General features: G+C 37.9%; 1 protein-coding gene across 1 annotated transcript; it reads right to left on the bottom strand.

Moving 5' to 3' along the window:
* Positions 1 to 1030: 1030 nt before the first annotated feature.
* slc26a2 (solute carrier family 26 member 2) lies at positions 1031 to 16198 on the bottom strand. Its single transcript, XM_030146140.1, is given in 7 exon segments — positions 1031 to 1390; positions 1727 to 2555; positions 7900 to 8348; positions 8434 to 8724; positions 12197 to 12624; positions 12627 to 12821; positions 16090 to 16198. Coding segments are annotated over 5 exon segments (2163 nt in total). The 5' UTR covers positions 12808 to 12821; positions 16090 to 16198; the 3' UTR covers positions 1031 to 1390; positions 1727 to 1741.
* Positions 16199 to 16482: the final 284 nt, after the last annotated feature.

Raw genomic sequence — 16482 nt, 5'->3', positions numbered from 1 at the left:
TGTTCATTGTGGTTGGTTTCCTGTTTATCTGTCAAATGTTCATTGTGGTCAGTTTCCTGTTTATCTGTCAAATGTTCATTGTGGTCGGTTTCAGATGCTGCAGCTCTTTCATAATTCATAGTTTGAGTTCTTGTTTGTTCAGTATTAATTGTCAGCCTTGTAAATCCAAGCTGGACTGACTGTACATATCCTGACCAAGGAAAATCCAATTCTCCCTTTGTGCAGTAATCTACACCTGACTTTTCTCCCTCCATCCATAATAATATACATTATATAGACTAAATGTCCTCTAAAATTAACGTTTATTTGCAACATAGTATAGCAAACTATTACATGATCAAAAACAAATTAATTTTAGCCAAAAGAATGTCTCCGTTTTGAATGTCTGGGGTCACCAGAAATTTGTGACATTAAAATGGGGTCATGAGACAAAAAAGGTTGGGAACCACTGCTCTAAAGGCATAGTTTACATACATGTAGGTTATATAATAAAATGTCAGCCTTTAAATCCCAGTTTTGGCGAGGTATTCCTCTATTCCCAGCCCTGCCTTTGGCATCTAGTAGTGCATTTATTGTCAGTAATTTACAATGTATGTGTAAAACAGAACTAACCCTGGTCCTTATACTCTTTGTATTATAAATTGACCGTTTTATGGCTTTGTAAACACAGCCCTATCAGTATTTTTGTAGTTTTTGGTATGAAAAACAACCCCCTTAGGGTTTACTCATAGTCACATTCTTTTTAAGGCATATTCTGGAGATCAGCATGTGAGATTTTCAGATATTAAACATATACATAAAAGCAAGAGTACTAAATGAAAACTACCTAAAAAATAAATATGAATATATGCGTGTAAGCTCTAATCTCCAATTTTTATGTACACTTCTACATAACAGTTTTATTTCAGCAGTTTGCATGCTGAAGTAAGTGATGTGCATGTTCATGGTAATGCTGAAATCAAATTAAGAGATAGATTCAGATTAATTACACTAAGGAGGAACCCCAGCAAGGACAATAGCATATTTCTTCTGTATCATGTGAAGTTTACATATGTAAACTAGGGATGCACCGATTGTGAAATTCTAGGTTTACACCAGTTTGATGGCTGATGCCAATGTTTATTTTGCTTGAATTAGTTTATTCCCTGTTTTATGCCCAAAATCTTTATGATAAAGCAATAAGAGAATTGAATTAGTTTTGTTTTCAGCCTTCCTCACACTGTCTTTGTATGAGCACAAATTCAGTCACATAAAGTTATGAAACAACCTATAATATGACATAACATTGGCCACTGCCATCCATAAATGCCCTGTGTGGGTCGACAGGTTTGATATTGGCTGAAACTGATGTTAAGTCAGTATATCGGTGCATCCCTAATGTAAACAGACACACACTACAAAAATCTAAATCTTACCAAGTGTATTTTTCTCATTTCTAGTCAAAATATCTCATCAAACTTAGAATAAGACATAATCACCTAAAGAGTAACTTTTCAGTGAGATATAAGAACTTATTTTTAGACAATAGATCTTGAAAATCTTATTTCAAGAAATCTTACCAAGATAATTTTCACTTGTTCCATTGGCAGATTTTTTTTGCTCGAATTAAGCAAAAAAAAGTCTTCCAAGTTACTCTTTAGGTGGTTATGTCTTATTTTAAGTGTGATGAGATATTTTGACTAGAAATGAGAAAAATACACTTGGTAAGATTTTGATTTTTGCAGTGTATATGGACAGATAATCATTTACGCTGATAATCTCCATTGGAAGCAGCGTGGCTTTGGACATAATGGACGGCATCTGTGATGGTGAAGAATATAATTTTGCTCTCTCCTCCATCACCTCCTTTGTTTTCGGGGTAGTATCCCCCTCTTTCAAGAGAATCCAGCACTGAGGTATTACACTGGGCCAGGACAATCTTGACCCCAAGTTCTCCGTAGTCTTTGCAAACTTCTTTCAAGGCGTTCACACCGGCTGTATCTACAAACAAAATGCAGCTGCAGTCGATCACCAAGCTGCGCATGCTGTAGGAAGTTTTCTCGTCAAGCATCAAAGTAACAGTCGGTCCTGCTTCAGCCTCCTTTTCCTCCGAGTGAACATTATTTAATCCCGTTGCTTCTGCTTTTTGGTCATTTTTCCTCATCTCCTTCATGCGGCGGCTTTTCTCCTTCACCGGGTCGAGACCTACACACTTGTAAAGGGCTTTTTTGAACAAGCTCTGGTTGGCGTAGTAGATCGGAGCCTCATATCTAAAAACAGGGATGCCGGCATGTCTTCGGAGACCGCGGTACGATGACAGGTCTTCGTAATGGTCCCTGGTTGTGGCCCGGCCCAGCTCCAGAACGTGAGCCTGCTGGGTCCGGCCCAGGACGCAGAAGGCCGACACTAAAACCCCGATGAGGAGACCCAGCTCTGTGTTCACCAGAGCTGAGGTCGCCATGGTGACCAGCCAGACGGAGGCATCGACGCGGTTGACACGCCACATTCGAGGGATGTCAGTGAATTTTCTTAAAGCTCCGCGGAGGTTGACGACAATGATGACGGCTAGAACACATCTGAGTCGAGAGGAAAAGAGCACAAACAGAAAAGACAAAAAGTTAAATTAAACTTCAACTACGCCAAAACTTTAAACTATTTCACCTTAGAAGAAAATTTTTTGAGACAAGTTGAGGTTTCCTGTGTCTATGTAATCTATGAACTTGAATCTTTGTCTTATCATCACTTATGCCAGGTTCAGACTGTACTGTATTGTTGTGTGTGTGGTCATGTTTGCTTCATCAGACTGTTGTTCCCTACCCCAGTCTTATTATATTTCACAAACAGGTCCTAAGTGAACTTAAAGTTTAACTTGTGTCTGATTCCACCCACTTCATGATTCTGAAAACGGCTATAAAGTTGGAAAGAGAATGAGATGGAGGTGTCTGAATGTGTAGTTCAGGGACTTCTATATAACAGAAAATCACAAGACACTTACGCAGAATCATGAGGCTCTTGGAGTTTTCTACTGGTTTTACTGCATATCCCTGCCTGCCAAATCTATTTACATGTATGCTACATTTAGAATATTTTTGCCACTTGTTCTTGTCAATCTAGCTCAACAAAAAAAGTGTACTCCTACTGCCTGTCTTGTGTCACTGTTTCAGATCCAAAACAACAAACATATTAACCAATTGAGGATACAGCAACTTCTGTATATGATAAAACTAGTCAAAATTAAAATTTGGATTGCAAGAAAGTGAAAACTAGTGGGGACAGTTTGTGAAAAATAAAGATTTTTCATTTGGGTATATGAATCCTGTATTTCCATTTACTGTGCTGTTGATTTTAGCCAGAATAGTCTTGAAAAAGATTTTGGAAGGTCCCAAAAGTCCATGTCATGAACTGTGACAACCTCTGAGATGGCATAAAATGACCCATAGACAATCTCACATAATCAGAATGTACGCAACATGCCCCTGTCTTGTTCTTACAACTAAGGCTCCAGTGTAAACGTGTCTTGTATACATCATAAATATAGGCTAGACTTTAGTTTTATATCTGGGCCAAGGACAAGCGTTACTGTGTTAGTAGTACTTAAATACAGACAGTGGAAGTGCACTACAGGACTGGTCTGGTCAATCATTGTATTACTGTCATATGGTATGGTTTTTTCCTTACTGGTTATAGCTATCAAAGAGCTTGTATTGATGTTTCTATACTCTGTCATTCTGGCTGTGTTGTGTTGGAAATCCTAAAAGCAAAAGTCAGCAGGGGCTAATCCTTCAAAGAGAACTTCAAGTAAAATTTACGTTCATTTCTCAGGGTTTACTGTTACCTGCTACAGGACTCTGTGAGCCTCTACTGGTCAGAATTACCTCCAGAGTGAGAAAAAAAACTTCAGCCATACTAGCCTGTCTTCCCAGATGTGTTGTTGGTTGTCCTTTATGTCACACTACACAAGATAAAACGATCGATTATCCTGCACGACCTCTGTTCTTTGTCCCCAACACGACCCAACACCCTACGATATCATGAAATCTGACTCTGCTATTAGATTTCTTTCAAAGCTGAAGACCGGATGGCAGGAGACAGATGCAATTGAAGAGACCCAAAAGCAGACAGACAGGGAGAGGACACATGGAAGGGCATGAAGGACAAAGATATGAGTCTGGGTTTATCAGAGCAGGAGTGTTATTGATGAAGGCACTCTAAATGATAAGTGAAGCAGTGAAAGTGCACTGAATGTTTGTTTATGGGCATGAAAGTGAATCAATATTAATCATCATTCACAACTGGAAGGCAGAGACCTAAGCTAATATGACTCCAAGTTCCTTTTACCTCCATTACACAATGAATGGCTTCATCCCTAATCAGTTCAGGGTCCAGATAGACTTGCTTTCTCTCTAAGACGTCGATAAACATACAGCCCACGGGTCAAAACCAGCCCACCAAAGGGTCCAATCAGGCCCGTTGGATGATTTTGTGAAATGCAAAAATTACACTGTCAGTCAAGGGCGTCAAACTCATACAGCCTAATTTGATCTCAAGTGGACTGGACTACTAAAATACTATCATAATCTATAAATAATGAGAGAGAAAAAAAAAAGAAAAATTGCAGGAAAATTTTTACATTTACGAACTATCCTTTCACAAAAAAATGTGATTAACTTAAAAAAATATAAACAACTGAAATGTCTTCAGAGAAGTAAGCACAATTTAAACAGTATTCTGCCCATTACTAAATGTTTTATGTAATTGTGGATCCACTGTGGTCTGTAAGTTATAATGCACATGTGTAAATGATAAAACTGAGGCATATTATCGTTAAAATTGCAGTTAATTTTCTTGACAAATTTCAGGTTGTTTGTTATTCACATTTATTTAAAGGATAGTTTGTAGATGTAAACATTTTCATGATGTAATTTTACCTTTTTCAGTCTAAAACATAAAGAAAGGTTTGAAGTTTACATTATTTCTAGGCAATTGTATTATTATTTTACTAATCTGACCCAAACCCAAAAATGAGTTTGACACCCTTGATCTAGAAGAACAGAAAATAATGCAGGCTTTTGTACAACTCTCCACCTTTGCTGAAATGCTATTGCACAGCCTCTACATTGTGAGCAGTCAGCATTCACCCTGAACTACACCCATAGGTTATCTCTGTTTGTTTAAGTTTACCCTTGAAACTTCTTTTTAAAACGAGATAAGAACTGCACGCAAATATATGAGAAAATCAATTAAGAGGAACTAAAAGCTTGGAACGTAAACATTAGCATTAGACTGTAGCAAAGTTATTATAAACCCAAATGGGGTCAAATTTACTTAACTTAATGTCTGTCAGTAAATGTTTCCAACTATGACATTTGGCGCTTGTCTTTTCGTGGGGGGTAATATTTACATTTATTGCTCATCTAAAAAATATTTTGTATAGAGCACAAGTTTTGTTCTCTACTATTGCAGCAAGATATAGTGAAAGAGTCATTTTACAATTATGGGCAACATTGTGATGAGTCTGTTGACAAAATGCACAGATTAACCACTGTAAATGTGTTGTTTTTTTTTTCACTCAAGCATACAACCTCAAACTAGTACAAAGATGCACAACATAAACCATTCAAATGTCTCTGAATCCAAAATGTCACTGTATAACAAACATGTTTATTACTTAGTTTTCCAATTTTGCACATAATTCCTTCCTAAATCATCCACTGGATCTTTTATATTATATCTTTAATGACATAATGCTATTCACTTGCTGAAATTAGATTAACTGTACATTCCTTGTTTTTACATAGTTTAATGCAGAACTATGCACCACAAATGTTTAAGTGAATGTGACACCTGCTTTTGTTCTTTCTCTGGCCCCTAAGCTCAGACTTGTCTGTTTGCTTATCATCACACAGCAGAGTCATGGAGACTTAACTGTTCTGACCGGCTTTTGCAGAAGTACCTACTTTTTTAGGGAAGGGCTAATGCGTGGATGTCTAACACAGTCAGCGTTTCCTCTTTTCTTTGTAATTCTTGCTGCACTAAAATGGGTGTTTTCTCTACATGATTCTTATCTGTTTTTCTGCACAGCAACTTATTCTATCACCTGTATATAAAGTATTAACTGGATCTGTTTTATGTATTGAAGCATGTAGAATTTCAATTAATCGTAAATAATGTACCAAGCAGGAAATCATTTAATTCCTGGCAAATTTAAAAAAAAAAAAAATGTGAACATTATAACTGACGAAATACTATGGTACTGTATTTTGAAAAGGATCTGTATTTCAATTTGTGGTTTCAGTGATTTAGATGTAGAACTCAGGCAATGTACAAATACTGTATTAATCTAGTCTCAATGATGTAAAAAAAAAAAAAAAAAAAAAGCCTGCATTATTTGTCCATTATTTGTCATGATATGATTCAGCAGGAGTGGGAGTCAATGGGTCACATGACATGGAGGCTATTAAGTAAATCCTTAGTAGAAGCAAAATTTTTCCATAAATGTAAAATATAAATAGTACTAAAATCCAGTTTAAATGTATCTAGTGGAGTAATTTGCGGTGCATTAATTACACATTAGCAATCAAATCTATTGTACCTGTGTGTAACTCGCATCATCAGATGATGATATATGAATATATTGTGCAATTTTTTTTCCACTGACTTCTATGTCATGTGACCCAAGTACTCCAAATTTCTTCACATATCACATACTCAAAGTCTTACCTAAAGGACTGACATTTTGCTTTTTTAAATGGAATTATGCATTTTACAACATTTCCCTGTGGTCTACATAAACTGTAAATGCTATGCCTGGGTCTGAATTCTTCAGTAATTCAACTCCACACGTCCATCTTCAACCCTATTTCTGAGTAATGACACCAGAAAGGTCGTTTTGAGCGCTGGCCCTTTAAATGCAAATGAGCCACTTCATGCCCCACCCCCTCTAGGCTGTTGACCGTGCTTCTCTGTGCTATTAAGCCACTTGTGTTTGTTACAAAGACTGAACATTTTAGGTAAGTGGCTCGAAGTTTGGACACATTTTCAGTATGGAATACAACCACTGCTGCTGACAAACAATTATGGCATACTCGGAGAAATGTTCATCCGAAGTCTTGGCCTTATACAGGGGTTGGACAAAATATTGGAAACACCTTCACCTCAAGATGATAATGCCCCAATCCATACAGCTAGAATTGTTAAAGAATGGCATGAGGAACATTCTAATGAAGTTGAGCATCTCGTATGGCCGGCACAGTCCCCAGACCTCAACATTATTGAGCATTTATGGTCAGTTTTAGAGATTCAAGTAAGACGTCGATTTCCACCGCCATCGTCTCTAAAAGAGTTGGAGGGTATTCTAACTGAAGAATGGCTTAAAATTCCTTTGGAAACAATTCACAAGTTGTATGAATCAATACCTCGGAGAATTGAGGCTGTAATTGCCGCAAAAGGCGGACCTACACTATATTAAATTATATTTTGTTGATTTTTTTAAGGTGTTTCCATTATTTTGTCCAACCCCTGTATGTGCAAATGTCGTGACGTAGCTGGTTATAGACATAACAAATTAAGAAGGAATTAAAACAGGTTGTAGAAATCCACTTGATTTTTGCCAAAATGAGTTTAAAGATAGCTTTGCAGCACCTGGAGGGTTCAAATTCAAACTTTTGGAACTATTAGCGGCTCCAAATACACAAATAAATGTACCAAAGACTAATAAAAGTGGGTTTAGCAAAATATGACCTCTTTAATGGAGAGGGGTTATAATCTACATTTCATCACTAGTTTAATCTGTGGGAGTTCTGTACAAGACTGTGTGTGTGTGTTGTAAGTTATTCAGTCATAACCCTAGTCCATGAGTATATAAACTGTCTGTCTTGAATTATCTGACTAACTGTCAAACTGTGACTTTTGTGTGCTTACTTTTGGAGGGAATAGAAGAGTGGTGCGATGACCAGCAGCACCAGCAACAGGATCAGCGCTGTAATGAGGCCTGAAATCTGAGTCTGACACCCTGTCGACTCCTTTACCAGGGTCTTTGTCAGAGCGGCGCTGGTGGTGAAGCAGCGGAAAAACGATGGCAGGATGTTGCAGAAGCCGATGGCGTACATCTCCTGGTTAGCGTCCACAGAATAGCCATGTTTCTTGGCAAACATTTCCGACAGTGAGACGGTGATGGCGAATCCTACGATGGCGATGGAGAAGGCGTCGACGGCCACGTTGGGGATGAGAGACCATAAAGGTAACTGGGGAGGAAGGAAGCCTGTGGGGATATCACCAGCCACACCAGACCCGTAGTTGGTGTGGAAATGACCAAAGTGGGAGGCTAGAGTTGCTATTATCACCACAAAGAGCTCGAAGGGGATTGGAGCCTGGGTAAAGAAGTGTGGACAGAATTAAAAATCTATATCCTGACTAATAGAGCAAAAGATCAAAAGTATAGTTCCATAACGGTACCTTTAGCTTGGCTTTAAAGCGGTCATTGAGCTCCTTGGTTGGTATCAGTATCAGCAAACACACCAAACTGGTCACTAGGTCACAGATGTTGGTGTTTCCCAGGTTGGTGAGGATCCCGTACCAGGTCTTGAACAAGGTGAACCAGCCTTGGGGTCTGGGGATCTTCAGGCCAAGGAGGTATTTAATCTGGGAAGTGAGGATGGTCAGGGATGCTCCGGTAGCAAAGCCACTAAGAAGGGAATCTGAGAGGTAGACTGAGACGAAGCCCACCTGGAAAATACCCATCAACACCTGCAACAAACATGTAAACAACAGGGGTAAGGGAGGCAGTCGGGAAACAAAGAGGAACCTGCATCAGCTTCTAACATGCAACTATATTACCTTTACCTCCACATCAGTGTTAGAAAAGACACTTAGCCTTGGTCAAAGATTAACCCATAAAGACCCAGTACTACTTTTATGGAAGTTCCCAAATTATTATTTTTTCTCTCTATTTAACCTTTCTTAAATTATTTATCACCATTTATCATAATATTATCTGCTCTATTTTGTATTTTTTTCAGTGAAAATCAGGTATTTTCCCATATTTAATTTACTGATCATATACCTTAATCATCATGCTGAGATTACGTTTTAGGGTTATTATACAAAAACAGAGAAAACTGAAGAAAAAGTGACTTTTCAGTAAAATCTATCATTAACCGAACATAAACCAGCATCTCTATCCACTGCCACTGATCAAACTCCAAGGGTTTTACTGGCGAATCAATGTTGTAGAAGATGAGTGTTTCCATGTTCAGTACGGAGCCTCTGAACGTCCAAATGGGTCATATCTGATGACCATGAAAAGATGACAAACTGTATTTTACACCAATTATTTACATGTATTGATAGGATTAGTGGATATGAAGTTGTTAAATATTTTAGATCAGTAGATGCTTTTGGTCACTGGTGGATGTTTGGGTCTTCATGAGTTAATTCAGTCTTCAGTCACCTTATAGCAACTTATCTGAACAAACTGCAGTTATTTTGAATGATCATGCCAATCATGCTGCTCCATTTACCTCTCTAAAAACACTAATGAACTTGTGCAGGTGGATCATTTGTACGTAGGTAATGAGCCGTGATCTTACGACTGAATGACTGAAATAAAAAGATGGGTTTTTGTTACAACTTGCAATTTTCAATGTGCAGTTGCAACTCAGAGGTGGCTGTTATTCTTCCACATATGAGAAGGACTTTGAAAACAGTAACACAGATAAAAGAAACAGAGAATGAAAACTGAAATAGTTGCTCAGTGGTGTGATAATTCCAAGAGAATAATCCTTTGAGTAGGACCACTGAATGTGAATAAATAAACTACTGTTAGGCTTGTACTATTATAGTGGCCTAAAAGGAAGAGAGAAAAGGACTTTGCCTCCATTATTTGTAATGCAAAATCACAGGCTAAAATATAATTATATTGACAGGTCTAATCTATATCAGAGCTGTGTAATTGTGGTTGGAGTTCAACAAAACTAGGCTTAAAATGTGTATGTGTACATTTTAAAGTGCTCTGTTGATGAACTAAAAACAAATCTGTTTTTAATAAATCCAAATTAAAGGGCTCATATTTTGCTAAACTCACTTTTATTAGTCTTTGGTTCATTTATTTGTGTATTTGGACCCTAATTGTTCATAAAGTTTGAATTTGAACCCTCCAGGTGCTACAAAGCTATCTTTATATTCATTTTGGCAAAAACTGAGTGGATTTCTAAAACATGTTTTAATTCCTGCTTAATTTGTTATGTCTAAAACTAGTTACGTCACAACATTTGCACATATAAGGTCAAGACTTCTGATGAACATTTCTCTGAGTACGACATAATTGTTTATCAGCAGTTGTAGTCCATACTGAAAATATGTCCAAACTTCGAGCCGATTACCTAAAATGTTCAATTGTTGATTGTATTAACAAACACAAGTGACTGAATTGGACAGAGCAGCACAGTCAACAACCTGGAGGGAGTGGGGTGTGAAGTAGCTCATTTGCATTTAAAGGGCCAGCGCTCAAAATGACCTTTTACATGTCATTACTTAGAAATAGGGTTGAAGATGGACCTGTGGAGTTGAATTACTGAAGAATTCAGACCCAAGCATAGCATTTACAGTTTATGTAGACCACAGGGAAATGCTGTAAAATGCATAATTCCATTTATCAAAGCAAAATATCACTCCTTTAAGTGATGTAAATTGAAATTGAAGAAATTTTACCAACCAAATTAAAGTAAACAAAGAAAATATACATATATGTGCTGTTGGTATCTACTAAGTATGAAAGAGGAGGGACAATCATTTAGGCCAACGTTGTGAACTAACAGCAGTAACCCTTACAGTTTTGAGCCCATTCACTCACTCAGAATTGGAATGTGCATGTACTATGAATAGAACTGGATGTACAGGTTCCTCACATGTGCCCTGGACACTCTGCTCACAGTTTCTGTCCTTGAGTAAACTGCTAAATTTCAAGGCCACCAGGAGCTCGAACTTTAAATGCTGTTTGACAGCCAGTCCAAAACATCCTCAGACGTTATCGACAGAAATTCAGCAGCAAACTCAAGTTTGAGTCCATCCCTTAACCTTTCATTAAACTCTCAGAAATACATTAAATCCTCCTCAAGAGTAAGCTACGAGAAATACTGGATCACAATTTAAGTTGGACTTTTAACTTTTTGTGCGACAGAATTAATCTGCCGTACTTTCTGGGCTATAAGCCGCGGCTGACTTTAAGTTGCACCTGACTATAAGCTGCAGGTGTCCACATTGTCACATGAGATATTTGCACAGAAAGATGGTAAACAGAAAGATTAAATATTTATTTCCATACCTTAACTGCTTTTTTCCTAACAGTGCTCTAAACACGGCAGTAAAACGACAGTAACACAGCTGGTTAAAAAACCCAGAAAAGTCACTGATCTCTAGCTTCATCTTCCTTCTGTTCATTGAAACCACTGCAGTCATCTTCTTCAGTGTTCTTCAGTTGAACAGCCTCAAAGGCTCTGTCACACACCTTCTACGTCTCTCCTCTGTTGTTGCTCAATGCCACTTCCATGCAGCAGCTCTATTTCCTTCTTGGACAGACACATCGATTGCTTTTAACTTAAAAGCTGCAAAATATGCATTTCTTTGTGTGTTTTCCATGATGAGGGTTTGTGCATGACACGCAAAATGATTGTTAAAAGTTAAGATTAAAACTTCTCCTCTTCGCATCAGCTCTTCCACCTGTCTGTCTCACTTTTGTGCTTCCTGCTAGCCGTTAGCCCGTATAAATCTCTACTCGAGCTGCATCGCTGTATAAGCCACAGGGTTCAAAACGAGAAAAAAGTAGCAGCTTATAGTCCGGAAAGTACGGTATGTCTCAAAAACGAAGCCAACATGTAAATTTAATGTTTCTTAATTTTGAGCTAGTTTGGAGCAACATAATTTTAAACTAAAACTGTGATTTATTCAGGTTTATAAATATACTTATTAGTAAAGCCAGCTTTAATCCTTTTGGTTCACTCTGCTTTGTTGATACAAATGTCATGATGATTGAAACTGTCAAAGCATCAAAGACTATCACTGTCACTTCCTCGTGTCCCTGAGCTGTATCTGACAGTTCTCGTGTCTGATAATAAATGCCTCTAGCTTGCCTCAGGCTGTAGAGCATAACAGATGTACTGGTTTAAGCAAGCATGTAATTATTTCCTGGTGCAGTTCCTCACATTGGCATCTGTTCACTTACCTGGTAAACTCCGGCAGTAAAGGTGACGGTAGCTCCCACTGTGATTGCATAGCAGCTCCGGTCACACTCCACTCCGATGCTGCCGTTCCTGAGGCCTGCCAGCGCTTCGACGCTGCTGTTACTAATGATGCCGCTGCTCTCTGTCAGGTATCCTGCCAAAGCTAACTCCCTGTCCACCACCTGACCCACGAGCAGGCAGAGCACCCCAAAAATCCCCACTGAGATGTGTCTGGAAGTGCCTAAAAGGGCGTAGATGATGGAGGAGAAGAATGATGTGTAGAGACCATAAATGGGGTCCTGACTGGCCAAAAGGGAGTAGGCTATGGACTGGGGGACCAAAAGGATTCCAACTATCAGTCCTGACATGATGTCGCCCAGGATCCAGTCTCTGAGCTGGTAACGAGGCAACCATTTCAGAATTGGGACAAATCCAGTATTTTGGATTTCACTTTCTTTGGGGTGCATGAGCAGTGTTTGTTCAGCCGCTGTGACAGAAGAGTCTGAAAACTTTTCTCTTTTTCCTTCTCCACTCTTTCCAGAATGAGTGGCTGCTGATGGTCGCTCTCAGCTCCATCTTCTGCTGTCGAACAACAGTCGTCATCATTAGTCATGATCGAGCCCTTATCTGCAACGATGGAGGGAAATAGATCAGTTTAGCAGTGACACCAGCTGTTCTTGAACCCATAAAGACCCAGGGCTACTTTTGTGGCAGTTCACAAAGGAATTTTTCTCTATATTTACCCTCTCTTAAGTGATTTAACATGGTTTATTGTAATATTATCCTCTTTAATTTGCGTTTCTTCAGTGAAAATCAGGTATTTTCTACTTTAATTCACTGATCATGTAGATGTTCATAAAGGTCAAGTAAATTCAAAGGTTATTATATAAGAAACAGAGAAAAGTGACTTATTCTACAAATATATCAATAACTGAACATAAACCAAGTGTCTCCATCCACTGTCATTGATCCTGAGCAATGTTTGAAAACTATGGGTTTTACTGGTGAATCAATGTCGTAGTGTCTCCACGGTCTGAACATCGAAATAAGTCATATCTGATGACCATGAAAAGATTACAAACTATATTTTACAACAATTATTTAAATGTAATGATAGAATTAGTGGATCAACACATACTAAACGTTTAACATCAGTAGTTGGTTTTGGTCGACGGTGGACTTTTGGGTCTTTATGGGTTACATAATTTAAAGGCAGTGTTTGTAGTAGAACCTGACTGACATCTGGCTTTCATGGCTGCTGTCAGTTCAATGACATGCTTGGTAGTGATTTTCAGTCCCATCCCAATTCACTCCCTCAAAAACATTCCTATTAAGGGATGGCCATTTTTATTATGTTTCGAAGTCAAATAATCAAACCAATTATAGTTAATCTGTCATCTAGTCATGACATCATTGTTAACGCATAGCCTCCACCCAAACCAGAGCTAATAAAAATAAAATCTGACTGAACAAGGACCGGGTGAGCCACAACTTAAATGAACAGAGTAACACATCTCTATAAAAGTAACAAACGTCCTCCCTTCTAATCATCTAATAAATTATTCAGGCACAATTCCTACTCCTGTCCAAATACTAGAGAAAATTAAGAACAATCACCTTCCAGTACTTTAATAAAGGAATCTGGAATTGAATCTCAAAACTTCTTTTACATCAATGTAACTTTTGAGGTATTATTTTCCCTCAAAGTCAGTAATTCCAGTTTTAAAGCTTAGCATAAGCTCTAAGCCCCGATTTCTGTCAGTTACCCTTAGTTTATAAACACTGCAGATTAATCACTTCATCTTTCATTTACACATAGTTTTAAGACTGTCATTATTGACTTGTGTCCTACACAGATTCTGCATCTTTCTCTGCTTTGGAACTCTGACTTATCTCTGTCAAAAGAGAGAAAAAAAAACAAGAAAATGACATTGATGTTCATGTTATAACCTGATATTATATATTAAAAAAAAAAGTCTATTCTTATTGTGCTTCCCAGTCCTGGCCTCTTCGATTGAAATGTTTTGCCCTTTTTTTCCAATCATGTGATTTCCTTTAGTTCTTCATTACCAGAGTCCAAGAGTGCAATATTCACTGGTCTTTTTGTTTTTTTTTAACCAGTGTAGTGGCAATTTACATATATTCCCATATAACTTTACATATTATTCCATATTACATATAAGATTGTTTGAAACTCTGAACTCAGTATTATATGAGACTGGGTTTTTGTCCTGTTAGAGCTTGGGTTTGTTGTACTTTGTGTTTGTCGAATGATCAAGGACACATGGACATCTGTGTGGAGGAGAGGTGCTTTCTCACAACTTTATCTCTTCCTGTACTCCTACACATTCTGGGCCAACCCTTTTCATTAGTTTCATATAAGAGAGAATGACCAACGGTGTTTTCTTGTACACTCATGCAGACAGCTTGCGTCTGTATGATGGTACCTTGGAGCTCCAATAAAATTATACTTAAAAGACACTGATCACCTGAAATGACCTTTTCTTATTTTGAGGACGAATGAGTAGAGTATTATTTTTTCCATAACACCAGCTTTTGTTTAATGTTTTGCTTTTCTTCAGTAATGAAGCAGACCAGAAACCAACAAAAGACACAACACACTTGAGAACCTGGAAATGGGGTGGAGGGTTAGGCTAGGTGGACCAGATTTCAGGTCAGAGGGTGTGGGCCTGAATATGTATTTCTGACATTCTCTAGAGGTGAACACATTTCCTTCACCTAATGTTACATCATAATACAGATAAGATTTGTCCTTATTCATACAATGCAACTCATGCTTTTGGTGACCTTATACAGGAAACTTTATTCACCAGCGCTGATATCGAAGAAATGCACAAGGAATCTGACTGAAATAACAAGAACAGCAGGCCACAGCCTCGAGTAGTTAATGTTTAAAAACTCGATTAGGACATGAACATTTCAATAATAAGGTTATATTACCATTTAATGTAGCCAACAGGACTAGTTCCACTATAGTTAGATTTCCAGATCAAAAAAGTCTAAATGGTTTTGAAAGGTCACTGTTATTTGCAGGTCATTACACTAATAAGTTACAACTGGTTTTCATACAACAGTTATACATTTATACCACATGATGCAAAATGGTCATCTTTCAAATGAACTAAATTCAGAGTTTCAAGAGATATGGATGTAAAACCCAACAAAATACTTGATGTGTATATGCCTACAAACAGTGGAAGAACTGCTGATCCCTCATTTAGAGGAAGAGTACTAACACCTAAGTCAAAGTATAAATGGCAGCAAAATAGTTTCCATTTTTGTAAGAATGATTTTCCAACTAATCCAAACTTTACTAGACTTATGAAAAAGAATTGTCTGATCTCGTAAGAATAAAAAATACTAAAATAATCACAAAAATTAACACATTTTGAGACACTTTTTTTTTTTTTTTTTTTACTGGACTGCAAAGGGATGAAGACCTGTAATCTAAAACTGAACTAAAGCTGTCAGAGCAGTTACAGTATTTTTCTGTTTAGTGTGTTGGAAATAAATGCCTCAAAATTTTACTTTAGTAAAGGTACTTGAACTCACCACTGCTTATGGGTCATGCGTTGAAGTTTACTCAAATAACCAACCTCTAAAGTCAATTTTAAATCCCACTTCAGTAAGTGACACTTTCCTCATCTGATAATCGATCGTACATTAGCTGAAAATAACAAAACTACGGTATTAATACCTTGACTTGTTGTAAGTGACGCCGTTTAACATTCCGTTAGCAGAGCTATGAATGACACCATTGTAAACAACCTGTAAACGTGGACATCAAGCGGAAACTTTATCCCACTCAGGTGAATAAACGTAACGATATGTTCTGCGGGTAAAATATTGCCGTTTATGCGAAGTAATAACTGACCTGAGCTCAAAGCCGCCGCCGTTAAAAAGTTACTCCAGGGTTTTGCTCGTACAGTCAAGTTTTATTCCGCGTCAAATTCATTTTACAGTCCATTTTGCTTCCAGCCCCGTGCGTGATGACGTATGGCAACGCGTGATAACGTCACATGATCTACTTCAACAAAGATGGTTAGTGTGTGAAGATGAATCACTGTAGAAATTGTACACAGCCGTGACTAAGATCCCCATGAAAGTAATTTCCGCAGCGCTCACTATCTTAACTGTTACTTTTCTTCTTCAAGTAGACTGATAAAATTTGGTCAAAACAAAATAAACAATATCCTAGCTTTAGGGGCACAGTAAGGGGGAGAAAAGAGATGCCGATTCTGAGGGTCAATGACTGACAGGGGCCCAA

This window comes from Sphaeramia orbicularis, chromosome 10, assembly GCF_902148855.1.
Source record: "Sphaeramia orbicularis chromosome 10, fSphaOr1.1, whole genome shotgun sequence".
Classification (NCBI taxonomy): Eukaryota; Metazoa; Chordata; class Actinopteri; order Kurtiformes; family Apogonidae; genus Sphaeramia; species Sphaeramia orbicularis.
Note: the sequence above shows the minus strand (reverse complement) of the source record. Positions and strands in the feature narration are given on the sequence as shown.